The sequence below is a fragment of the Chlorocebus sabaeus genome, chromosome 29 (genome assembly GCF_047675955.1).
Source record: "Chlorocebus sabaeus isolate Y175 chromosome 29, mChlSab1.0.hap1, whole genome shotgun sequence".
In the NCBI taxonomy this organism is placed as follows: domain Eukaryota; kingdom Metazoa; phylum Chordata; class Mammalia; order Primates; family Cercopithecidae; genus Chlorocebus; species Chlorocebus sabaeus.
This window is the reverse complement of record NC_132932.1, coordinates 16263895-16290094: the sequence shown is the minus strand read 5'-3', so window position 1 is coordinate 16290094 and position 26200 is coordinate 16263895. Positions and strand designations below refer to the sequence as shown.

Genomic DNA, 26200 nt, shown 5'->3' with positions numbered 1-26200 from the left:
GAACTTACTATGTAGCAGACAGTCCTTTTAATTATATGTAGCTTCAGAGCAACTTTTATTTTTCCTTTTTACATGGGGCTAAAGAACTTGCACATAGAGCAATTTTTGTTTCTTTTTGAGACAGTCTTGCTCTGTCACCCAGGCTGGAGTGCAGTGGTGCAATCTCGCCTCACTGCAACTTCTGCCTCCCAGGTTCAAGCCATTTTCCTGCCTCAGCCTCCCGAGTAGCTGGGACTACAGGTGCGCATCACCATGCCCAGCTAATTTTTGTATTTTGAGTAGAGATGGGGTTTCACCATGTTGGCCAGGCTGGTCTCGAACTCCTGGCCTCAAGTGATCCACTCACCTCAGTCTCCCAAAGTACTGGGATTATAGGCGTGCACCACTATGCCTGGCTGAGAGCAATTTTTCACAAGCTTACTTTTCTAGTTTTGCCAATGCATGGTGAAGTGACCCCAAGCCTGGGAACCGCTGGCCTAGACAATGCGGGGCCCTCGTTCACCCACACCCAAGCCCCGCCAAACTCAGCCAGCCTTGGAAAGGAGAAGTGTGAGGCAGGTGTGGGTAGGACCTGTTTTTAGTACCTAGAGAAAGGCTAAGAAAGTGGTCTGGAGATGTTTAGAAGGTTAAAACCAACGAAGAAAACAATGACAACCTATCAGGGACTGATTGACTCTCAGAATGCAGAACTGGACACGGAAACTGGATCATGCTAGAAATTTCCAGGGAACCCACAGGCCTGTGCCCTGAGTGTCCGAGAGCTCCGCAGGGGGCCCCTGTGGAATGCGGGATCCCAGGGCTGCCTTGCCCCCTCCCCGCAGTGGCAGCCCCTTCCTGAGGTGCTCTGGTCTGCCCCAGGGGAACCTGCCAGCTCTAGCAGGGCCTCTGCCTCAGGGTCCCACTACCTCCTCCCCTCAGGGACAAACACAGCAGACAGTTTTGTGAAGAGCTTTTTAGTAGCTAAATATGGCACCATGTGTTCCAAGGGCAATATAAATTACAGTATGCAAAACATACTGACTGGCTGAGGTAAAACACACTGCTCCTGCCTCACGTCACCATGAGGGGAAACACACATATGCTTTTAAAAACATCTCGCTTACAAAAAAATCCCCTAGAAAGGCCTCCAGAGAGGGGCTGTGAGGCTCACCCTCTGCCGTGCTCAGGAGGACCCGCTGGCTCGGCCCTGGCCCATCCACTGCAGCCATGGGTGGCGCCTCCCTCTACTGCCTGCCCAGGGCTCTGTCCAGGTTGCTCTTGATGGTGTCGAGGAAGTCCGTGGTGTTCAGGAAGTGCTCGTTCAGCTTCACACTGCAGAGAGAGCACCACTCACATCAGGGGCGGCTCCAGGCTCTTCCAGGGAACAGCCTGAGCTTGGGCATCAGAACAGCCATCTCCTGCCACCCAGGCTATAGGCCAGAGGCCAGCTATAGGCCACTGCCATGAGGCCACAGCGATTTGGCAGGCACCAGTAGGGTCTGTCTTTCCAGGTAACTGCTCTCCTGAGAGAAGCTGGGAGAGGGGCGTGGGCAGGGTCAGAAGGAGCTCTGAACAGCCAGCCTCAGGGATGGGGAGGAACTCACTAGGCCGGGTCTGCAGAGGCTGGCCTGAGCAATCTCTTGGGGCTATGGATATGTCCTGCCCCAGGCCCCGTGGCAGCTAAGCTGACTCATGAGGGGAACTTTAGGAAGGGTTCCCTGGCTTCCTCCCATCTGGCCCCAGGGTCTGCCTACCACCCCAGGCCACGCACTTGCTGAGGCCATGAATGCAGCCCGCCAGGTCCTTGGTCATGGCTCCGCTCTCCACCGTCTCCACGCACACCTTCTCCAGCGTCTGGGCAAACCTACGGGGGATGGGGCAGAATGAGACCCCATCTGTGCAAGGGCAGGACCCAGAGCCTGTCCTGAGCAGCTCCGGCCTTTCCCTCCATGCTCACCTGATGAGGTCCTGGTTCCCATCCAGTTTCCCTCGGTGCTCCAGGCCACGTGTCCAGGCAAAGATGCTGGCGATGGGGTTGGTGCTGGTGGGCCGGCCCTGGGGACGGGGGTCGCAGGGGGATCAAGAGCCGAGCCAGCTATCAAGGAGGCTGCCCAGATACAGCTGCCCACCCCTGGGGACTGGCGGGTCAGGCTCGTCCTTCCAGCCCTTAGCCCAGTGGGCTAGAGGTAGAGGGGCATTGTGAGGCCCCATGCCCTGCACTCACCTTCTGGTGCTCCCGATAGTGGCGGGTGACAGTCCCATGAGCAGCCTCAGCCTCAATCGTCTTCCCATCAGGGCAGACCAGGACAGACGTCATCAGGCCAAGAGAGCCAAAGCCTGGAGGGTAGAAAGCCTTTCTCTCAGGGCCTTGCCTCTCCTGGGGCCACCCAGCTGAGCCCTGCTGCCCTCTATAACCCAATATTGTAGCTGGCACAGTTTGTGGCTCTACTCAGCCTCCCCCAACTGCAACTGGGAGGACAAGGACTGTTCCAGGCCTCTCCACCCTGCTGTGGGTCTCCAGGGCCCAGCACAGGGCTGAAGGGCACTAGAGGGTGGCTATCAGCAGCACATTAACATCCATCTGTGTCACCAGCTCCAGGCACCCCACAGCCTGTGGCCCATAGGGCCCAAGACCCCACAGAGTCCTGTGGTCCCCCACAGCCTGCCATCCAGCCTGGCTCGTGACCTGGAGGCACATTCAAGCAAAACAATAAAGCTGTGGTTAGCTATTTCCCGACAATCACTTTTGCAGCTGCTCTCTTAGGCCACTTTCAAGCTTTTTGATTAATTTCCGAATGTTCCCAAATCCACATGTCAACTCCAGCAAACTTTTCTATTGTCAAGGGCTCCAGGGCTTCAAAGGCACCCCCATGACACCAAAATAAGGATTGAAGAAAGAAAACATGGACAACATCTACAGGAAAATGCTTTGTCTATGAATTCTAAGAATTTTGGCTGTGTGCAATCCCTTCTCCATTTTACCTGCACCTTCACACCATTCCTTAGACACTTAAGGTTAATTTTCACGCCTCTGCCTCATCTGTCACGGTGTTTCATCCTTCTATCCTACATGGGAATTGTGCTGGTGAGAGGATCCCCACTGAACTTTCCAAAGTAAAGCTAAAGGTTTACACAAAGTAACAAGACTCTGCTTTTCATCAGAACCGTCCTGGGCTTCCCTTTTCCCCTTACCAGGAGCTGCCCTGGCAAACTTAGGTTTCTCTTTCACTCTCTCTGTCGTGCCTGTTTCCCATGCCTACCACCTTTCCTGCTCTTGTTCCCAACACAATTGGCCCATTTCTCGCTGTTCTTCTCTAACGGTCTCACCTATTTTTTTTTTTTTTTTTTTTTTGAAGACGGAGTTTCACCCTTGTTGCCCAGGCTGGAGTGCAATGGCGCAATCTCGGCTCACTGCAACCTCTGCCTCTGGGATTCAAGAGATTCTCCTGCCTCAGCCTCTCAAGTAGCTGGGATTACAGGTGCCTGCCACCACGCCCACCTCCACACCTGGCTGACTTTTTTGCATTTTTAGTAGAGACGGGGTTTCGCCATGTTGGCCACGCTGGTCTCAAACTCCTGACCTCATCACCTATACTTTTTAGTGCAATCTGATTTGTCTTTTAGGACACCCTAGGGCTTGGGGGTTTGCAGGCTTCCCCGACATTCTCTTCCATCCATTAGGTTCACTATGCAAAAAGCATTCGCTGTAGTTTAAAGAACCTCCAGTCCTGCTTGATCCCATTTTCCCACTGGAATCAGAGTCATGAGGCTCCATCATGGACTGGAGCAACCTAGGGCTGACAACCTAGCCCTGGAATTCCTGTGCCCTCTTTTCTCTCTAAGAGCAGCCTCAGTAATACACCAGTCCAAACCTAATTTGTGATCCTCTCTCACTCAGATGCCAGGGAGCTCTTGCCCCCTGCTGTCCACAGAGGACCCTGCAATGAGTCCTGCTGCTCCACTAGAGTTTTCTACCAAAAGGGTCTGAAAATCCCTCCAGCCAGAGAAGACCAACAGTCCACCCCCACAGAGAGCAGCATCCTCCCAGCATACCCTGGGCCAGGATGTCTGACTGCACATCTCCGTCATAGTTCTTGCAGGCCCACACAAAGCCGCCCGAAGACTTGAGGACCTGAGCCACCATGTCATCAATGAGCCGGTGCTCATACCAGATCTTATTCTTGTCGAAGTCGGTCTTATAGTGCCTGGGAGTAAAAAGGTCTGTTATGGGGAGAGGGCAGAAGGCTGACAGGCTGGGGATCCCTCCCTGAGCCTCGGAGCTGAGCCAAATGCATTCTAATAGTGACCTCCCCAGGGTATAGGATGGGAACAGCATGGGGTGAAGGGAAGAAAGGCCACGGAGTACATGGATGAGGCTTTACTTGTCAAAGATCTCCTGGAAGATGTCCTTGAAACGCCCATCGTAGGCTTTCAGTATGGTGTTCTTGGTGCTCATGTACAGCGGCCATTTCTTCTGGATAGCATACTGGAAGCAGCTGTGCGCGAAACCCGAGATGGACTGCAGTGGGAGAGACAAGGCCCTGGCGTGGTGCCCTAGCCTGGAGATTGCCAGCAACCTCCCACCTCCCAGGGCAAGGCCCAGACCTCCAGGAACGGTGCCCTGTGGCCCACACAACTGTTTAACACCAGCCTCCGTGCAGTGAACAGGATGTTTCTGCTGGCCCAGCCTCTCCCTCTCAACTTCCCAGGAGCAAGAGGTCCCTCAACTTTGCTTTGGAAAGCACCGCCTTTTCCCCAGTTCTTAGACTAGTGGTTGGGCAGGGCTAATTCCCAGGCCTAGCGCTGGGGTTGACAGTGTGTCCCTGGCTTATCCAATCAGAAGCCCTTCTCCCCCGGGCCTCTGGATTGGCTCAGAGGTGGTCATGTGACTCAACCTGGCATTTGAGCTGGAACTGAGGGTAAAGAGGCATTCTCTTCTGATAGGGTAGCCAAGCAGGCAGGAGTACGCCTGGAGCTGTTTGTGGCCACTTCTTTTCTTTCTTCTTTTTTTTTTTTTTTCCCAAGAGATGGGGTCTCACTGTTGCCCAGGCTGGTCTCAAGCTTCTGGCCTCAAGCAATCCTCCTGCCTCGGCCTCCCAAAGTGCTGGGATTACAAGTGTGAGCCACCATGCCCAGCCCTGTTGGCCATTTCTGCCTCTTTGTGGCCTAAGAATGAGGCCATCACAGAAGAAAGGAAAACCACGAGACAGAGATGAAGAGACAAGCTGGGAGAGGAGGGGCCCAGGATGCTGGAGCCAGCCTCACCTCATCGGTGTTGTACATGCCCATGCCCACACCGCCTGCGGGGAAGTTGTACACTTCCCACTCCTTGACACCGCTGCCATCTTTCGGGGTGAAGACCATTTTGAACGTGCCAGCCCGGTCTGCCACAAAGTCTGTGGCCTTGTACTGCAGAGACAAGAGAATGGCTAGGCCAGGAGCTCCAGTCGGGGGTACCTAGGTCAGTGGATCCCCTCTCCCACCCTGGCCTACCTGGTCGCCATGGGCGTGCCTGCCAATGGTGATGGGCTTGGTCCAGCCAGGGACGAGGCGTGGGATGTTTTTGCAGATGATGGGCTCCCGGAAGACAGTCCCCCCCAGGATGTTCCGGATAGTTCCATTGGGACTTTTCCACATCTTCTTCAGCTTGAACTCTGTGAGGACAGAGATAAAGTGGTCCCACTGCAGCCACCACCTTTCAACCAGAATTTGAACCCCAAGCAACAACACAGCCAGACGGTGGTCCTAAAATTCTTCACGAGGGAGGCAGTGGAGTCTAGAGTGCAAATGTGTGGGCTCTGGAGTCTGCCAATTTTTTTTTTTTAAGACGGAGTTTTGCTCTTATTGCCCACGCTGGAGCGCAATGGCGCGATCTCGGCTCAAAACACAACCTTCGCCTCCCGGGTTCAAGCAGTTCTCCTGCCTCAGCCTCCCGAGTAGCTGGGATTACAGGCATGAGCCACCACACCCAGCTAATTTTGTATTTTTAGTGGAGACGGGGTTTCTCCACGTTGGTCAGGCTGGTCTCGACCTCCCAACCTCAGGTGATCTGCCTGCCTCAGCCTCCCAAAGTGCTGGGATTACGGGCGTGAGCCAAGTCTGCCAATTTTAATGGTGAGGTTTACAAAAGTGATTCAACTGAAGCTGTAAAAGAAAATTACTGGAAAAATACCTACCCTAAGTGTTGTCGTAAGGACTAAATGAGCTCGTGTGTAAAGGGCCTAGAACGGTGCCCAGTCCATGCTAAGTGCTCTGTTGGCCATTATGATTCCCACGTCACACATGGAGGGAGTACAGTCCGGGAGAAGGGCTTGTCTGACGAAGCCTGACAACACACTGCCCACCCCACATGCTCCGGTCCTGGCCCCAACGCCGCCCCAGTTCCTAAGGCTGTGACCCTCTCCTGCCTTGTCCATAAACAGGGATGCATAACTCCCAGGGTTCAGGTGAAATGAAGAGCTCAGCACTCAAATGATCCCAGTGCTGTGGGTCAGGCATGAGCTGCAGGACAGGGGCAGGCCTGGGGAGTTTGCAGATGTATCTTGAGTGCTTCCCGCCCGCTCCCTCCGACTGTGGAAAGTGGGAAGAGAGAGCTCAGAAAACTCCTCAACCATCCTTTCTCGAATTATCCAAACCTGGCCTCTCTGCCCACACACTGCTGTCACTTCATGGAACCCTTGAGAGCGGCCACAACAGCCAAGGACCAGAAGCCAGTCCAGGCCTGGTGGGGGCACCTCTCAGTGATCCTGCATGACCATGGGGACAGGGGCAGACCTGCAAGGCCAAGCCAGCGGCAGGAGGGCAATAGCGATGCCCCAGAGGCTGCTGAGGCTCTGAAGGACACAGGCCTTACACACAGACCTCCTCTGCACAATCTCTCTGCAAACCTGCCTGCAAGATTGTCCACGCCAGAATGGACTGCTGCCCAAAGAAGCCATCATTACTGTGACCACATCAGCATTACCTTCCTCCTCCTCAGCCCTGTCACCAATGACACCTACCACTGTCAGAGCCATAGAGTGCAACAGAAACACCACTGTCCTGGGAGATGGAAGACGTGGATTCTGTCCTCAGCTCTGCTGTGCCCTAACTGTGGAACCTGAGGCCAGCCCCTTTCCCATGCCTGCCCCAGCCTCATCAACAGTGACCTCTGAGGCCCCACTGTCCACCAGGCACACACAGGGAGACTAGCCTCAGGTGCAGTTGGCCTCAGGAAAGCCCCAGCTCCGGAGCCTCCCAACCTCCCAGTCCCGAGATGAGTGACATGGCCAACTGCCCCACCCCAAGTCTGGAGAGGCAGGTGGGAGAAGCCTGTGACCCTCCCCGGCCCGCCCACCTCCACACCCTCGCACCTTCCACACGGGCCTCATCAGGGGTGATGGTGGCACACTTGACAGCCACACTGTACTTCTGGGTGGCCAATGCAGAGTCAATGGTGACCTGGTCATCGGTCTGGTCACGGTTTGGGAGCCCGAGGTCAAAATACTTTAGCTGGATGTCCACGTGGGGCAGGATGAGCTGGGGACAGAGGGCCAGAGCAAGGCGTCACCCCAGCGATTCAGGGACACGACAACAAAGGGCAGCACAGGAAGTCTGCAGGCCACAGCAGGAGACAGTCAGAACAGGGATGAGTGGAGGGGCGCAGCAGAAAGCTGGAGCCAGCCATTTCTCAGTGGGGCCTGGCCAGAGCTGGCAGAGGCTGGGGCTCTGGACAGAGGTCGGCAGGCCAGGCCGCAGCCTTTTGGAGGGTTCTTCCCCCATTGTGCCTATCTGCCCGCCCACCTCACACAGCCCACCAACTCAGCCAAACCCCAACCCCAAGTACATCTAGATTTCTCCATACAACTGGTCTCCTCCTCTCCTCAAGTGCTTTGAGATCTGACAATCAGAAGTGGCCGTTCTCAACCTGTGTCCCATGAATGCACAGTGTGGCGCCTTCATAAGGACTGCATGCTCTCCTGGACATACACAGACCACGGCAACTTTGGAGACGCCAAGTAGCCACACTGGGACCCCTTTGCCAGGGCGGCTCACCACAGCTGCAGGCCGGGCACTGCCCTGCACACCAGCCCTCTTTCCCTTTCACTCCTTTTCAAGAAGTGAGGTAAAATGCAGGGGATCAAGACGGAAATGATACAGGATTAACCTTGAAGCTGCTCAAAGTTGACACAACGTGTGGGATTTGGCACCAGCACAACACAAGACTGCTGGGGACAGGCCCCCGCCTGACGACTTCCGAACAATTAGCGGAACAGATGTGAAAGAAGGGTAGACAGAGGGGGAGAAACTGCTGCTGCTGCCCAACCAGGACAACGGGGGAGTCCTAGGGACCTGCAGTCCAGGAGACCCTGTGGGACAGAACACTCCCTGGCCAGCCCGCCTGGAGAGCCACCCACTTCGGGACGGGGCACTACCTTCTCCTTGATGAACTGCCAAATAATACGGGTCATCTCATCACCATCCATCTCCACCACAGGCTTTGCCACCTTGATCCTTTTGTCAGCATCTAGAAGTGGGGACACACAGTGCATCATGCCCCTGGGGAGGCTGGAGTGGGGCGCCCTCTCCTCCCGGCCAGGCCCGCCCTTCACCAGGAGACGGTGGCAGAAAGCCAGGGCTCCAATGGCCCAGCGTCCACTCCCCCGTCTGCAAATCAGCTCCCTGACTGCTTAGAGCAGGGGCCCCCAACTCCCAGGCCATGGACTAGTACCGTGGGCTCTGGAGAGAGGTCAGCAGACCAGGCCACAGCCTTTAATGCAGGTACATGGACTGTTAGGAACTGGGCCACACAGCAGGAGGAGAGCAGCAGGCGAGTGAGCACTACCACCTGAGCTCATGCCTGGGAACTGCGCACACAAGGGATCTAGGTTGCGTGCTCCTTATGAGAATCTAATGCGTGATGATGTCACTGTCTCCCAGCACCTCCCGATGGGACTGTCTAGTTGCAGGAAAACAAGCTCAGGGCTCCCCCCGATTGTACATTATGGTGAGCTATATAATTTTTTCATTATATATTACAATGTAATAATAATAGAAATAAAGTGCACAATAAACGTAATGCACCTGCATCATCCCAAAACCATCCCCGCTGCCCACCACCCTGCCACCCATGGAAAAATTGTCTTCCATGAAACTGGCCCCTGGTGCCAAAAAGTTTGGTAACTGCTGGTTTAGAGCACCTGGATCCATCCTCACTTACTTCCTTTCCTTTCTTTCCTTCCTTCCTTCCTGTCCTTCAGTCCTCCCTTTCTCTCTCTCTCTCTCTCTTTCTTGGCAGGGTCCTGTTCTGTTGATCCAGCTGGAATGCACTGATGCCATCATAGCTTACTGCAGCAGCGACCTCCTGGCCTCAAGTGATGCTCCGACCACAACCTCCCACATAGCTGGGACTACAGGCGCATGCCACCACACCCAGCTATTTTTTGCACCTCAGCCTCCCTAGCAGCTGGAGCTACACGCCCATGCCTAGATATTTCTTTTGTCCAAGACTTAGTTCTTTACAGTTTTCCCTGCAATTCTAAGAGCTACCCTGTGTAGCTCATAATAAAATCCTCTCCAAGTTAACCAGTCACTTTGTCTGTTGCTTGCAACCCAAGAGCCCTTAACTAACTTGTAGTGATAAAGGAAATGGTATATAGATAGGTATTGAGTGCCTACTATGTGCCTTACAGGGTACCAATGGTATATAATGTGATTCCATTTAATCCCAAAAATAACCCCAAGGAGATATCATTACCTCCATTTTATTTATTTTTTTATTTTTATTTTTATTTTTTGTGACAGAGTCTTTGCTCTGTCGCCCAGGCTGGAATGCAATGGCGCGATCTCGGCTCACTGCAACCTCTGCCCGCCTCCCACGTTTAAGCGATTCTCCTGTCTCAGCTTCCCGAGTAGCTGGGATTACAGGCACATGCCAACAGCTCTGGCTAATTTTTGTATTTTTAGTAGAGACGGGGTTTTGCCATGTTGGCCAGGCTGGTCTGGAACTCCTAACCTCAGGTGATCCTCCTGCCTTGGCCTCCCAAAGTGCTGGGATTACAGGCATGAGCCACCACACCTGGCCGTTATCTCCATTTTAAATGTGGGAAACTGAGGCTCAGAGAGGTTAATAGCTTACTGCCCAAGGTTACAGAGCTTGAAAACAGCAGAGCCACGAGGACTCTGATCTTATTCAACAGGAAGGACAGGCTTACAGCACCTGCGAATGGAACTCTGAACCCTTGATCCCAGTCGACGCAGGTCAGTCAGTCCTACCAGAGAAGCATCAAAGGACTCAATGAGGGGCTGATCAGAGGTCCAAGGAGACAATGGAGGGTAGGGAGCAGGAGATGCTACTGAAGGAGAGTCTGACTTGCAGGAAAACCCAACAGAATGGTAAGTGCATTTCAAAGAAAGCTCAGGAACTAGCCACCTAACAATGAATCAGTACAGCTGCCTTGGACAAGGTTTGTTGAACCTCAGCCTGCAGCAGACAGGGGCACCAGAGCACCAGCCTGCTCCTCTGCCCACAGCCTGGGAAGAAGCAGCAACTGCAGAGCAGGGAACAAGATCTACTAAAACTTCAGTCACAGGGAAATCTCACCAGCTCGGAACAGGATGGCTGAGAGCTGTGCCCTTCCCCCAAAGCAGCACTCCTCAGCCTCACTTACAACCTGCTTACTCTTGTGTTACACACAGTCCTTAGAAACGTAGTGATGTGTCTTCCAGCTCCACTCTAGATTAGACACAGCAAATCAGATGAAGGGAAGAGAATGCTTATCTGAAAACACTGCGTTGGGGCTGGGTGCAATGGCTCACGCCTGTAATCCTAGCACTTTGGGAGGCTGAGGCAGGTGGATCACTGAAGGTAAGGAGTTCAAGACCAGCCTGGCCAACATGGTGAAACTCCATCTGTACTAAAAATACAAAAATTAGTCGGGCGTGGTGGCATGTGCCTGTAATCCCAGCTACGGGGGAGGCTGAGGCAGGAGAATCGCTTGAACCAGGGAGGCGGAGGTTGCAGTGAGCCGAGATCACGCCACTGCACTCCAGCCTGGGCAACAGAGCGAGATTCCATCAAAAAGAAAAGAAAGAGAAGAGAAGGGGAGGGAAGGGGAGAAGGGGAGGGGAGAAGGGGAGGGGAGAAGGGGAGGGGAGAAGGGGAGGGGAGAAGGGGAGGGGAGAAGGGGAGGGGAGAAGGGGAGGGGAGAAGGGGAGGGGAGAAGGGGAGGGAAGGGAAGGGAAGGGAAGGTAAAGGAAAGGAAAGAAAAGAAGTTGGAAGAACTGACAACTGCTAAGTTGACAAGGGACAGAATACCTGTGAAAAGCAGGCCTAGAAACCACCATGGCACATTTAAAACAAAAGTGACTAAAGCCTAACAGACCTCAAACAACTCACTTTTCAAAGACATGCAAAGAGGTGTTTTGTTTTGTTTTGTTTTTAATCTAAAAATAATCTTAGAGATCATTTAGGGGGAATAATGAGACTCAGAGAGTGTGGTCTGCATCAGAGGCAAGATAGAACCCAGGTCCCTGACCCAAATGCAGTCTCTAGAAGACCTGTGGGTCAGATGTAGGGAAGCAGAACACAAACACAGCCTTGAACTGTTTCATTCCCTAGAGAACAAAAGGTGGCTGGCTGCTGCTGGCTCTGCCGCCTTTCCCAAGATGCGATGGGGATTTTGAACCCAATCTACAATATTCTTTCACTTTTCTCTAAAGCTTGAGTGGAAAGAGCTGCAGAACCTGCAGAAACTCCGCTGAGCTGTTGTAGAGCTAGTTTAGTTCTGGGGAGCATCTCCTATGAGTTCATTTGAGGACAGCTAATCAAATTTGTTTTAAAACAAAAAAAAATGAACTATCATAATCTGGAGCCCTAAGAAGAGACTCACTTGGGGCCAGTTTTACAGGTTTCAGCCTCAGCCTGGGCTCCACGGTTGGCCTTCAGGCAGGCATGGCTAGGAGAGTTCAAGGTCAAGATCAAAGACCTGGTGTGTCAACCCTCAGGGACCATGGGACCTGCTTATTTACTCACCGGTAAGTGCTAACTAAGCACTTATCCAGTACCCCACTGGGATACTGAATGCCTAAAACACACGAGCCGAGGCCAGCAGAGACTTGTTCTGCTTGTTCCAGGTAGTGGTTTTTAAAAAAAAATCTTACCTGGTGGCCAAGTTTTAAAAATCAGTAAATCTCAACAATAAAACAAATAACTCCTTGTTAACATGGACGAAAGACTGGCTGGGCACTGTGGCTCGCTCCTGTAATCCCAACACTTTGGGAGGCCGAGGTGGGCAGATCACTTGAGGTCAGGAGTTCAAGACCAGCCTGGCCACAATGGTGAAACTCTGTCTCTACTAAAAATAGAAAAAAAATTAGCCTGGTGTGGTGACACACATCCGTAGTCCCAGCTATTTGGGAGACTGAGGCAGGAGAACTGCTTGAACCCAGGAGGTGGAGGTTGCAGTGAACAGAGATCACGCCACTGCACTCTAGCCTGGGTAACAGGAAATAAATAAATATAATGGACAAAAGACTTAAACAGACATTTCAAGTCCAAAGATGATACACAAATGGCCAACAAGCACATGAAAAGATGCTCAACATCACTAATCATTAGGGAAATGCAAATCAAAACCATAATGAGATACCACCCCACTATCCCCTCACAACCACTAAAATAGCTACTATTGGGGGGAAAAAAAACAAAAAAAAAAACAAAAAAACAGAAAATAAAGTGCTGGCAAGGATGTGGAGAAATTGGAAATATTGTGCCCTGTTGGTAGGAATGTGAAATGGTGCAGCTGCTGTGGAAAACAGTATGGGTGTTCCTCAGCTAAAAGAAAAAGAATTACTATTATGATCCAGCAATTCTGCTTCTGGATATACATTCAAAAAAAACTGAAAGCGGGGTCTGAAAGAGATACATGTATGCCCACATTCATAGCAGCAATGTTCACAATAGCAAAAGGGAGAAGCAACCCACGTGTCCATCACAGATGAATGGATAAAGACAATGTGATACAGTCCCCCCTTATCCAAGGTTTTATTTCCATGACGTCAGTTACCTGTGGTGCCAGTTACCCACAGTCAACCATAGTCCAAAAATAGGTGAGTACAGTACAATAAGATATTTTAAGAGAGACTACATTCATGTAACTTTCATTATAGTATATTGTTATAATTGTTCTATTTTATTACTAGTATTATTGCTAATCTCTTACTGTCCCTAATTCATAAATTAAACTTTATCATAGATCTGTATGCATAGGAAAAAACACAGTATCTACAGGCTCTGCAGTTTCAGGTATCCACTGGGGGTCTTGAAATGCATCCTCCAAGGATAAGGGGGACTACTGTATCTACAATGGAATATGATTCAGCCTTGAAAAGGTGGGAGATTCTGACACCTGCTACAAAGTGGATGAACCTGGGGGGCATTATGCTACGTAAAATAAACCAGTCACAAAAGTCAAATACCATATGATTCTACTTACATGAGGTACCCAGAATAGTCAAATTCATAGAAACAGAAAGTAAAATGGTGGTTGCCAGGGACTGGGGGCCGGAAATAGGGAGGTGCTGTTTAATGGGTAGAGAGTTTCAGTTTTGCAAGGTGACAAAGTTCTGGTGATGGATGGTGGCAATGGTCGCACAACAGTGTGAATGTACTCAACAATACTGTACACTGAAAAATGATTAACATGGTAAGTTTTATACTTTTTTTCCAAAATAATAAAAATTTCAAGCAGTCAAAATAAAATCAGGAGATTTTATATAAAAATCTAGATATGCAGCAGGCACTCACTCATGGCAAGGACGGGCTGGGCTGAGGGGGGCCTCTCCCTTCATTCCATGACCGCTAAGTGCCCTCCAGTGTGGCCCAGGGCACTGGAGTTTGAGACCCCTGTCTGCTGTTCAGCCTGTATGGTGGAGATACAGCCATGGTCTGTCCTTCTCTGGGAGACAAGTGGTGACAAGCTACCTGAAATGCATGGAGCAGCAGCTAGGCCTCCCTGAAAACCTCCGAAGTGACAGCCACCATGAATCTTCAGCTGATGCATTGCACAAACACTGGTCTCTTGGCGAGAGGGCAAGATGGAATTACACCACTCACCAGAGGCCCTTTAGGCCGAGTCTGGGGCTCCTAGCACCCAATACCAAGTAAGGATTTCAAAACCCATCCCTAGCTTCCTGCTGCTCCCAGCAGGAGGCTAGAGGTCCAGTCACAGGTAGCCAGCCCCAGGCATAACTGCTCCCTCCACATTCCGACCCATGCTCTCAGCAGAGAGGCTGTTCAGTCAGCACCTCCCAGCAAAGGATCAGAGAGTGGGGAAAGGTTCCAATTCCTGGGGGCTCAAGAAGGCTGGACAGCAATTTTGTATAATTTATTTTATGTATGTATGTATTTATTGAGACAGAGTCTCACTCATCGCCCACGCTGGAGTGCAGTGGTGTGATCTTGGCTCACTGCAACCTCCACCTCCCGAGTTCAAGCAATTCTCCTGCCTCAGCCTCCTGAGTAGCTGGGATTACAGGCACCCGCCACCACACCCAGCTAATTTTTGTATCTTTAGTAGAGACGGGGTTTCACCATGGTGGCCAAGAAGGTCTCGAACTGCTGGCCCCAAGTGATCCGCCCGCCTCAGCCTCCCAAAGTCCTGGGAGCCACCCCACCGGGCCAGAACAGCCATTTTGGAACAAACTCTAGTAGTTTCCTTGGTGTCATCCTTCATTCCTTCCCTTCTCTCATATCCATATCCAAACCACCAAAACCAGAAGCCACCCTCAGACAAGCCCATCCTTGCCATGAGTGAGTGCCTGCTGCGTATCTAGATTGTTATGTAAAATCTCCTGAACTGGAACCTTTCCCCACTACTGGCACTTCCTTTAAAATATATCCAGAATCCAACCACTTCTTCACCATCCCCAGTGCCACCATCCAGGACCTAGCTTCTTGCCAGGTCCTGAAGCTAGAATGCTCCTGATAAGATGGAAATCAGATCACGGCACTTCTCTCAAAACCCTGCAAAGTAAAAGCCAACGTTCTCAAAAATGGCCTGTGAGCCCTCTACAGACCCCACTGCCAAACCTCATCCCGTCACTCAACCTGGTGCCTGCTGAGCCAGCCTTCACACCATCCTCTCTGCTCCTCCATCATGCCCTTGACACCTGCAAGTCCCTCTTCCCCTGCTTCCAGAAAATGGCCTGCTTCCTCCCCTCCTCAGTGATTCCTTCAGTGAGGACTTTTCTGGCTGCCCTATCCAAACTTTTGTGCACACCTTTCTTGTCTTTTTCTCCTTAGCTCTTCTCTTTTTTGCGGGGAGCGGAGGCAGGGTCTTGCTTTGTCACCCAGGTTAGAGTGCAGTGGCACAATCATACCTCACTGCAGCCTTGACCTCCTGGGCTCAAGTGATCCTCCTGAGTAGCTAAGACTACAGACACGCACCATTGTGCCTGGCTAATTTTATTTTTTATTTTTGTAGAGACAGGGTCTCACTATATTGTCCAGGCTGGTCTGGAGTTCCCAGCCTCAAGCAATCCTCCCACCTCAGCCTCCCAAAGTGCTGGGATTACAGGTGTGAGCCACAGTGCCTGGCCTTCCTTAGCTTTTGTACCCATATATCACACTAGTCAACATCTATCTTGTTTACTGTCTGCCCCCTCCCACATCAGAATTCGAGCTCCTAAGGATTTTGAAAGAGTCTCTGCTGGTTTCATTTCCAGCTCTATCCCCAGCACCCGGCATGGTGTCTGGCACAAAGTAGTACACTACTTTTGTCAAAGACATAAATAAAGGTCAAGTTGAAGTCAATGCCATCTGTGGTCAGGGCTTCCCTGCCCTCATCTTCTGTTTCACTGAATGTGCTTCCTCCCCTCTCACTCATCTGGTATGCATTGCCACACAGGGGCCAGTGAGTTCTTACCAGCAGCCTGCACCAGATGTACACAGGTGGCATCTCTCACCAGCGCTGGGCCCCATGCCCTGCAGAAGCTTACAACCTACAGTGTACTAATATTTGTAATCTGCTGGTATTTTTAACATGGGTTTACAGAGTATAAACCCCAGAGAAGGCCATAGACTCCAGCTTCCAGTAATCCAAGAGCAGTTTCCAGCACCTCATACCCTGAATGGAACCAGCCCAAGAGCCCTCAACTTCACACAGAAGACCTGGGAGCAGGCCTCAGCCATTCCAAAGAGGCTTTTCCTCAGTACCTACTAGGCCTAAACACAACCACCCAAATCAGCTCTGGCAGGGCAGCTAGGGCCTTATCTGACATGGCAGAAAGATCTGCACACTTAAGGGGCAAGAACTAAGAAATTTCTGGGTTAGGAGTGGAGTAAAGGAAGGTTAGATAAGTAATTCTCCCACCAGGCGGTTCACAGAACTGGCCCCCACTGCCCCAAGCTCTAACTTACCAGAAACATCACCAGCAGTCGCTAAGCCTATGGTGTTGCAAAATAGGAAAAGATGCGTGCAGGAATTACCAGGCAGCAAAGACACGGGGCTCTTTTAGCCCAAAAATACTCTTTCCTTGTCATCAAGGGGAATGCCAAGTATTCTGTCTCCAGCTGCGTTGCCAGGTAACAAGTTGGCAGAGTCGCAACTGTATATAGTCTGATGTCCAACTCAAAAACCAAGCAATTTCCCCATTCATAACCAACCCACATGGGGACTTCTAGAAGGACCCGCAACTGACTGCTTTTTCTGCATCCAAATTCAGGACCCTTAAAAGGGGCTTTGTGTTCCTGTTTTGTGTTTTTTGTGTTGTTTTGTTTCTTTTTTTACCATCAAGGCAGAAAAGAAGGGAGAATTAAAGATTGTAGCTCACTTCCACCGTATTTTTGCTAAAGGTGGTGTGCTATATGGGAATCTTAGGGGCCTGGGGCACTTGGAACCTGGGAGTTGCTGGGCTGATCCCTGAGACAGATTCCCAGAGGTACAAAAGCAGACATGCCCCTTTCTCCTTGGCAGGGGAGGCAGGACTGGGGCCCAAGCCTCCCTACCCCCCAGCTCTAGTCAGCTGCTCCCACAATCCGGTTAACCATTACCTCCTCTGGCCAGGCCAGGGCCAGCGGGCCCCACCCCCTCTTCCTCACTCTCCTGGCTCACTGCAGGGGGCTCCTGGCCAGATTAGGATAGGGGTTTCCATGACAACAGGCATCAGACAGGGCCAAGGGACCTACATTGTTCCCTGCCTTTTGTAGCTGTGTTGGGTAGCCAGGGTGAGGGGGCAGGCCGATGCCCACACGCCAGGCAAGGCAGCCTGCGTTGGTAACGGAGGCTCGGGTTAAGTCTTGCTTATTACGACCCAACTACTGTCTTCTCTCCTAAGCAGGGAGCTAAGGGCACCCAGAAGCCGTGGGAACAATTCCGCAAAGTGACATTTTGCGCGGGCTGCCAGATCTCTGCGGCGAGTGAGCCAGGCAGGGAGGGCATGTGCCTGCCAAGGCAGGTCAAGTCAAGGAGAGGCCCTAGGATGGAGCCTCAAGTGCAGCGATGAAGGCGAAGGGGTGGGGGTGGGGGCGGCCAAACAAAAGGGGAAAATTAAAAAGGACGCTCCTCCAGCTGTGTGTAAAAGGCTCCAAAAATAGCTGACGTGGGCCTGGTATCAGCGTGCGCCTGGCTGAAAAGGAAGGGGAAGTGCATGCCTCCCGCCTCCCAGCCTTTGTCTGAGCAGGGGCCGCGCCACGACCCTCCTTCTCGCCAGGGGAGCGCGCGGGGTGCTCCAGCCCCCAGCGGGTGCTAGTCTCGTTCCAGGTGCGCAGGGCGGGCAGGCCACCCTTCGGGTCCCGGACACTCTCAGGACCCCCTCCCGAAATACCTAGGGGCGCGCGGCAGCCCCGAGCCCCCGCCCGCGCAGAACTGGCCATCGCCCGGGCCACCAGTTGCCACCGTCCCTCAAGTCCCCACCCCACCGCCTGGCCCGGCCGGGAAGCTCCAGGCGGGGGAGTGCGGAGCGAAGCTGCCCCCCGGCCCTTTGTGCGCCCGGCCCCGCCGTCCCCTGGCTGCGGGCTGGCTGGACGCGCTCCCCGGCCCCAGCCTGGGAAGCCGCCACGTCGCAGCTGGGGGCGCGCGCCCGCCTGGACCCTCCGCGCGGCACTCACAGTGGCGCCGCGTCTGCTCTTGCGAGGTGGGGGCTGTCAGGGCCGCCGGCGCCCAGGCCGGCCGCGAGCCTGAGGCTCTGCAGAGCGAGCGCACGACCCGCAGGTAGCCGGCCATCCCAAGCAGGAGAGCGAAAGAGCAGGGCGGGAGAGGTCAGAGCGCGCGCCGCTCCTCCCAGCTGCCTTGCCGCGGGCTAACGCTGGGCCTGGCTGGCGCGGGCCGAGCGGACACCACCGGGGCGGGGCTGCCGGGCCCGCCGCCCCATTGGGCCTTGCCGGGGAGGAGGCGGGGCCAGGGCCTCCGACGCCTCCAGGGTCCCGCGGGAGCCGGGACCCAGAGGCCGGGCCCGGCCGGTGCTTCTGTGGGCGCTGCTGAAAGCCCAGCTCTGCAGGAGCTACAGGCGTGAGACCTACCGGCACCCGCTAGCGGAATCGGGGCTGGGTGATTAGCAGAGCCGCTTGCGAGGCTGACCCTCTCCAGGATGCCCCATGTAAACCTGGATGTCAGTTACTGGCGCTTTAGCTTAAACCCAAAGGTCAATCTGAGCGAACCCTTGCTTCCCTCGCCTGCAGGGCGGAACTCCAAGGCGCATTAGCCCAGCGCGGCTGCTGCATTCTTGAGCCAAGACCACCGGCGAGTCCGCTGTCGCGTCCAGCTGGTGTAGAGAGTTGAAATCCCACTTTGGGACGGGCGCGGTGGCTCAAGGCTGTAATCCTAGAACTTTTGGGAGGTCGAGGCAGGCGGATCACTTGAGGTCGGGAGTTCGAGACCAGCCTGGCTAACATAATGAAAACCCCGTCTCTACTACAAATACAAAAATTAGCCGGGCATGGTGGTGCGCCTGCAATCCCAGCTACTCTGGAGGCTGAGGCAGGAGAATCACTTGAACCTGGGAGGCAGAGGTTGCAGTTAGCTGAGATCATGCCACTGCACTCCAGCCTGGGCAACAGAGCGAGACTCAGTCTCAAAAAAACAAAACAAAACAAAAACAAAAACAAAAAAAAAAAACCGAAGAAAGAAATATGATTGGACCAGAAGGCCCATAACCTGAGTGGGGAAACCCAGCAAGGCCTGTCCATGTAGATTCTTCTTGGCCTCTCTCTGCAGCAGTCCTTCCTTCTGAGTATGGGGCAGGACTCTCTCTGGGATGGAGAGGTCTTAGGACCTGCAAGCAAACAAGGTAGGTCAGATAATTTATTTATGGCCAGTTTTTACCCAGAAACGTGTGGGAGAAGGTTAGAGTAATATTTTGGGGTTCGATGTCTGGCTTTGGGGGAGAAGGGCTCTGGTTTCTATGACCTGCATTGAGGAAGAAGGATTCTAGTTTCTATGGCTGGCCTCCGAGGAGAGTGAGGGGCCGAAGACAGGAGGGAGGGAGAGGGTCAGAGAGAGCTGCTCCTGAGGCCTGCGTTTTTGGGGTATTGTTTTCTGAGACCCTAGAGTAATCGAGCAGCCACAGTAGAAAACAGTTCCATTTTTTCCTGTTTGCATAGAAAAGATTTTTTTTTTAATTAAAAATAGAGATGGGAGGGTCTCACTATGTTGCCCAGGCTGGTCTCCAGCTGTTAAGCTCAAATGATCCTCCCGCCTTAGGCCTCCCAAAGCACTGGGATTACTGGTGTGAGCCATTGCATCTGGCCACAAAAGACGGTTATAATTAGTTCTGCCACAAACAAAGTTTCTCTCTTCATCTGTTTTCTTAAACTAAGACACTAGCTGAGGGCTGGGTTTTCTTTGGAAAAACCTGACCTCTTTCCCTTCTCCGCTTTCCCAGTCACACTAATTCACTCCAAATAGGAGCAACCTATGTGCTGTGTTCTCAGCCCTCCCCTCCACTGCCTCACAGTCAACATTGCCAGGTGGAGCTAGGCCAGGAAGGTGACCTTCAACTAGTGACTTCAAAGCTCCCCTCACCGAGTCCTAGCCGGCAGAGCTACTGCTCTGGCCCTAGGATCCAGAAGGCTGAGCCCAAGGGAGGGCTGCTTTTGGGCCCCTCAGAGTCTGAGACCTCTGTCAAAGGCCTGGTCTTGGGCCAGCTTGTGCCAGAAAAGACCCCTTATCCCTTTGACTCTGTTCAGAATTCTGTTGCTCCAAACACAAGTAGAGACCATGGAAGCCTCTGGCATTTGACCTTCCTGCCAACCTGGTATTATCAGGTGCCTGGATCTCAATGTCCACACCTGTAAACTGGAAGACTGGACCCCTGAAGATCCTTCTGGCTCAAACAATGAGACTTATGTATGTCAACCACCCACACCACCACCTCTGAAATGGTGGTAATGAAATTGCTGCCCCCCTCCCCCTACCAAGGACTCGCCCCTTCCTCTGCATGGTGGACTGGTATCTCAGAGGCCTGGCCAGAGGCAGCACTGTAGGTGTGTTCCAGAGTCTGGCCTTTGCCTGCTGAGGGATCAGAGAGGGAGCACTTGTGTTCCTTGTAAGCACAGCAGCAGCTGGAGGCAATTGAAGCAAAATCTTTAAACTGCCTCTAACTGCCTGCCTCCCAAGCCCCCAGCTCCATGCCAGCCTTTCCCATACAATCCCTGTTTGGTGAGGCAGCTGATGCCAGCTCCATAGGCTCGTAGAGGTTTCCACACTTGCTCAATGGCGTACTGCTGGGAAGTAGTAAAACTCCAGTTCAAATCAATTCCAATCCTGTTGTTGTTGTTGTTGTTGTTGTTTCCAAGACAGGGTCTTACTCTGTTGCCTGGGCAGGAGTGCGATGGCATGATCACGGCTCCCTGCAGCCTCAACCTCCCAGGTTCAAGTGATCCTCCTACCTTAGCCTCCTGAGTAGCTTGGACTACAAGAACATGCCACCATGCCTGGCTAATTTTTTTTCTATTACTTTTTTAAGGAGAAAGAGGGAGAAACCACAGCCCCTATTTATTGTGCTGGTCTGGAATTCCTGGTGATGGTAACTATTGGCCCTGAGAGCTGCTCCAGAGAAAGATGGTGTTTAAAGGAAAGGGGCTCAGATCCTCCCGTTTGGGGTCAGTGGAATTGAAAATTTCCACCCCTCCACATTTTCAATCAAACCCTAATTTGTCATTGAATTTAGGTCACGTGCAAGTTCCCTGTGGAGGCACAAAATTTTGTATTACTCTGTCCCTACCCTCTGGGAGCCAGACACACATGTATACAATCACCATAAACGCAGGCACAAGAGGAAAGTGTCTGCTGGGTGTGGTGGTTCACACCTGTAATCCCAGCACTTTGGGAGGCCAAGGCAGGAGGATCCCTTGAGCTCAGGAGTTTGAGACCAGCTTGGGCAGCAGAGTGAGACCATAATCTCTATTAAAAAAAAAAAAAGAGAGAGAGAGAGAGAAAGAAGGTGTCCCAAGAGGAGTGTAGATGACACTTGAAGCATCTGGCAAGGAGAAAAGCACCTCGGGTGCAGGAGACCCTGGAGAGCCTGGGGAAGGAGCATCCATCTAGTTGCCTCTTCAAAGAGCTCTAAGGTCTCGGGGGAGGCTGGACAGGACAGCTAGGAGTGGTCAGGGACTCACATTTCTTTTTCTTTTTTCTTTGGAGACAGAGTCTTGCTCTGTTGCCCAGGCTGGCGTGCAGTGGCGGGATCTCGGCTCATTGCAAACTCTGCCTCCCAGGTTCAAGCAATTCTCCTGTCTCAGCCTCTCAAGTAGCTAGGATTACAGGTATGCGCCACCATGCCCAGCTAATTTTTGTATTTTGAGTAGAGACAGGGGTTTCACCATGTTGGCCAGGCTGGTCTTGAACTCCTGACTTCAGGTGATCAGCCCGCTTCAACCTCCCAAAGTGCTGAGATTACAGGCATGAGCCACCGTGCCCAGCCTCCTTTTTTTTTTTTTTTTGAGATAGGCTGGAGTGCAGCAGTATGATCTCAGCTTATTGCAACCTCCGCCTCCCAGGTTCAAGTGATTCTCTTGCTTCAGTCTCCCAAGTAGCTGGAATTACAGGCACAAGCCACTGCACCAGCCTTTTTCTTTCTTTTCTTTCTTTCTTTTCTTTTTTTTTTTTTTGATACAGGGTCTCACTCTGTTGCCCAGGCTGGAATGCAATGGTGCAGTGGTGCAATCTCAGCTCACTGCAGCCTCGACCTCCCGGGCTCAAGTGATTCTCCCACCTCAATTTCGTGAGTAGCTGGGACTACAGGTGCATGCCTGGCTAATTTTTGTATTTTATGTAGAGATAGGGTTTCAGCATGTTTCCCAGGCTGTTCTGGAACTCCTAGGCTCAAGTGATCCTCCCACCTTGGCCTCCCAAAGTGCTGGCATTACAGGAATGAATCCCGCAGGTGCTCACATTTCATCCAGCCAACACTCCAGGGCATTCATTTTGGGGTGTGCAATAGGCAGACGGTAACATCTGGCAACAGTGGTGAGAGGGTATTGGGATCGAGCCTGGGGAAGGGAGACAAGAGTTCCTGAGCCAGGGACAGGCCTGACACAGGGTGCTGGCAGAATCCCAAAGAGGGGCAGGACTCCAGAGGTGGCGTAGAAGAGAGAGAATCAGCAGGAATTGTAGCTGGTTGGACATGGGGCATGGCGGGGGGAGGAGTCAAGAGTGACTCAGACTTCCATCCCTGGGACTGGAAGAATGGCACAGCCATTATTAGAAATCGGAGAATAGGAGGAGGAGAGAGTTGTGGGAGAGGCGTTGACAGCAGAGCTATTTATGGTCATCTCCAAACTTATTTCCCTGCCAGCTGTCTGTGTCCCCTCCCCCACCCAATCTGCCCTACCTGCTGCTTCCAGCACTGTCCTCCTAAAGCCCAATCCTGAGCAGCTACTCCACAGCTCAGATACCCACAGGAGCTTCCCACGCCATACACAATCAACTCTGAACAGCTTCTAACAGTCCATGGCCTCCACCTCCCTCTCCTCTCTTCTCTTCTGCTATTTCCCCCTCCCAAGGATCCCTAAATGTAGCATTCTCCTGAATTGTCACTGCCTCTGTACCCTTGCGTTGTCCCCTCCCTCCACCAAACAGGTTCTCTACTGCCCACAGCCGGACCCAACCCACACTTGGTGGCTGCTATGGACTGAAGTTTTTTTTTCTCTTTTTTTTTTTTTTTTTTTTTTTTTAGATAGAGTCTGTGTCACCCAGTCTGGAGTGCAGTGACATGATCTCAGCTCACTGTGACCTCCACCTCCCAGGTTCAAGCAATTCTCCTGCCTCAGCCTCCTGAGTATCTGAGATTACAGGTGTGCACTACCATGCCCAGGTAGTTTTTGTTTTTGTTTTTTTGAGATGGAGTCTTGCTCTGTCACCAGGTTGGAGTGCAGTGGCATGATCTCGACTCACTGCAACCTCCACCCCCAGCTTCAAGTGATTCTCCTGCCTCAGCCTCCTGAGTAGCTGGGACTACAGGCACCTGCCACCACACCCAGCTAATTTTTGTATTTTTAGTAGAGATGGGGTTTCACCATGTTGATCAGGCTGGTTTCGAACTCCTGATCTCAGATGATCTGGCCGCCTCTACCTCCCAAAGTGCTGAGATTACAGGCGTGAGCCACCGTGCCCAGTCAATTCTGTTTTTTAAACCACCCAATCTGTGATATTTTCGTTATAGCATCCTGAACTAAGACAATGGCCAAGTCCAAGCCCACCTTCACAAGCCTGCACTGAGGGTAGGGTGCTGCAGGGACAATAGCATTCATTTACCTGAGTCATCATGTAGGGTATCCAACCCCCCAGACCCCTCCAATAAAAGAGCACAAAATCTATTCTGATTTTAGCTTTGGAAAGTGGACATCAATGGGGTTGAGAAGCAAATCTGAAAGATTTTAAAATACTATTTAATTTCTTGAAATTTTCTCTCATCACTTAAATTAATCCTAAAAAATACTAATATTCTTAAAAATTCCTAATATTAATAAAACTAGGGAGCCATGAGCCATTTGCAGTGGCATGCACCTGTAATCCCAGCTACTGGGGAGGCTGAGGCAGGAGGATTGCTTGAGCCCGGGAGTTTGAGGCCAGCCTAAGCAACATAGCTTCATCGAGTTAAAAACCAGAGAGCCAGAGTTGGGGCCACAGGAAATGATTAAAAGCCATTAAAAAGAACCAGGTGCTGGCCAGGAGTGGTGGCTCATGCCTGTAATCCCAGCACTTTAGGAGGCCGAGAAGGGTGGATCACGAGGTCAAGAGATCAAGACCATCCTGGCCAACATGGTAAAACCCTATCTGTACTTAAAAAAAAAAAAAAATTAGCCGGGTGTGGTGGTGAGTGCCTATAGTCCCAGCTACTTGGGAGGCTAAGGCAGGAGAATCACTTGAACCTGGGAGGCGGAGGTTGCAGTGAGCTGAGATTGCTTCACTGCACTCCATCCAGCCTGTCGACGGAGCAAGACTCCATCTCAAAAAAAAAAAAAAAAAGAACCAGTTGCAACATTATCATATTGCAGCAGATTCCTAGAGTATACAGATTTCATCCAATTTGCAGAGATAATTTGTATGATTCAAGGTCTCATTGCCTGGGCAAGTCAGTAGTTAACCTCTCTGAGCCTCAGTTGCCTCATCTGCAAAATGTGGATAATAACAGCACCTACTCCTAGGGTAATTCTGAGAATTAAATGAACTCACGCAGAAAAAGTGCTTAGAATGGTACCTGCCACACATTGAGGGGATCTGCTGCTAGTGGTGTCAATATTATCAGATCATTCATATCTATAATGCACCAGTTTTTATTGTTGTTGGTGGTTTTGTTTTGTTTTGAGACAGAGTCTTGCTCTGTCACCCAGGCTGGAGTGCAATGGCGTGCTCTCGGCTCACTGCAACCTCCACCTCCCAGGTTCAACCAATTCTCCTGTCTCAGCCTCCTGAGTAGCTGGGATTACAAGCATGCGCCACTATGCCTGGCTAATTTTTTTTTTTTTTTTTTTTTTTTTTTTTTTTTTTTTTGAGACGGAGTCTCGCTCTGTCGCCCAGGCTGGAGCGCAGTGGCCGGATCTCAGCTCACTGCAAGCTCCGCCTCCCGGGTTTACGCCATTCTCCTGCCTCAGCCTCCCGAGTAACTGGGACTACAGGCGCCCGCCACCTCGCCCGGCTAGTTTTTTGTATTTTTTAGTAGAGACGGGGTTTCACCGGGTTAGCCAGGATGGTCTCGATCTCCTGACCTCGTGATCCGCCCGTCTCAGCCTCCCAAAGTGCTGGGATTACAGGCTTGAGCCACCGCGCCCGGCCTCCTGGCTAATTTTTTGTGATTTTTTTTTTTTTATGGGATTTAGCCACGTTGGCCAGGCTGTTCTCGAACTCCTGACCTCAAATGATCCACCCGCCTTGGCCTCCCAAAGTGCTGAGATTACAGGTGTGAGCCACTGCACCTGGCCTACGTGGCACCAGTTTACTGAGCCCCTGTGACATGCCAGTCCTAACCCAGGGATGGACAAGAGGGCATGTTCCTTTCCTGAGAGGACCTCAGTCCACTGAGAAACATGGGAAATGAATGTGTCAACAGATATTTCAAAACAGTGAATTGGCCAGGCATGATGGTTCATGCCTGTAATCCCAGCATTAAAGGAGGTCAAGAAGGAGGATTGTTTAAGGCCAGGAGGTTGACACTGCAGCCATATTTGTGTCACCACCCTCCAGCATAGGTGACAAAATAAGGCCCTGTCTCAAAGAAGAAGAAGAAAAGAATGAAAGAGAGAGAGAGGGGAGAGGGAGGGAGGGAGGGAGGGAAGGAAGGAAGGAAGGAAGGAAGGAAGGAAGGAAGGAAGGAAGGAAGGAAGGAAGGAAGGAAGGAAGGAAGGAAGGAAGGAAGGAAGGAAGGAAAAGGGGAAGGGAAAGGAAATGTAATGGTGGTTACGTGTTATTACATTGTCAAAACCCCTAGAACTGTACAACACAATGAACCTTAATGTTAACTATGGACTACAGTTAATAATAATATATATCAGTATTTTTTCATCAATCATAATAAGTATAACACGGGTAAAATATTAATAGGAGAGACTATGAAGGATGGGCTAGGGTAGTAGGATGGGTATATGGAACTCTATGTATTATTTTGCTCAATTAGTCTGTAAATCTGAAAATGTACTATTAATAAAAAACAAAGTATTAATTATTTTCTGTACTTTTTTTCAAAAGGCATTAACAATAATCTAATGGTGCAGGGCATTCCTTTTGAGCAAGGAAAGAAGAAAGTA

At 51.6% G+C, this 26200-nt stretch overlaps 1 protein-coding gene across 2 annotated transcripts; it reads right to left on the bottom strand.

Annotated features, from left to right (window-relative positions):
- Positions 1-937: 937 nt before the first annotated feature.
- IDH2 (isocitrate dehydrogenase (NADP(+)) 2) lies at positions 938-18300 on the bottom strand. 2 transcript variants are annotated; one of them, XM_007990395.3, is made up of 11 exons: positions 18068-18300; positions 8394-8485; positions 7332-7497; positions 5473-5633; positions 5245-5388; positions 4362-4498; positions 4033-4184; positions 2204-2316; positions 1937-2034; positions 1751-1843; positions 938-1311 (listed from the first exon to the last, which is right to left on the bottom strand). In XM_007990395.3, exons 1-11 carry the CDS (start codon positions 18180-18182, stop codon positions 1224-1226), a joined length of 1359 nt encoding a protein of 452 aa, XP_007988586.1. In that variant the 5' UTR covers positions 18183-18300; the 3' UTR covers positions 938-1223. The 2 variants fall into 2 exon arrangements, with proteins under 2 accessions (XP_007988586.1, XP_007988587.1); XM_007990396.3 differs by lacking the exons at positions 7332-7497; positions 8394-8485 and having other exon boundaries at positions 18068-18295.
- Between the last annotated feature and the right edge of the window lie 7900 nt (positions 18301-26200).

Bases quoted from the DNA above. Each gene is read 5' to 3' on its own strand.
- IDH2 (XM_007990395.3), bottom strand. From the start codon at position 18,182: ATGGCCGGCTACCTGCGGGTCGTGCGCTCGCTCTGCAGAGCCTCAGGC. The intron at 4,499-5,244 runs GTGAGGCTGGCT...CTCCCACTGCAG, and splicing joins GCATGTACAACACCGATGAG to TCCATCTCGGGTTTCGCGCA. The intron at 1,312-1,750 runs GTGCGTGGCCTG...CTCTCTCTGCAG, and splicing joins TGCATTCATGGCCTCAGCAA to TGTGAAGCTGAACGAGCACT.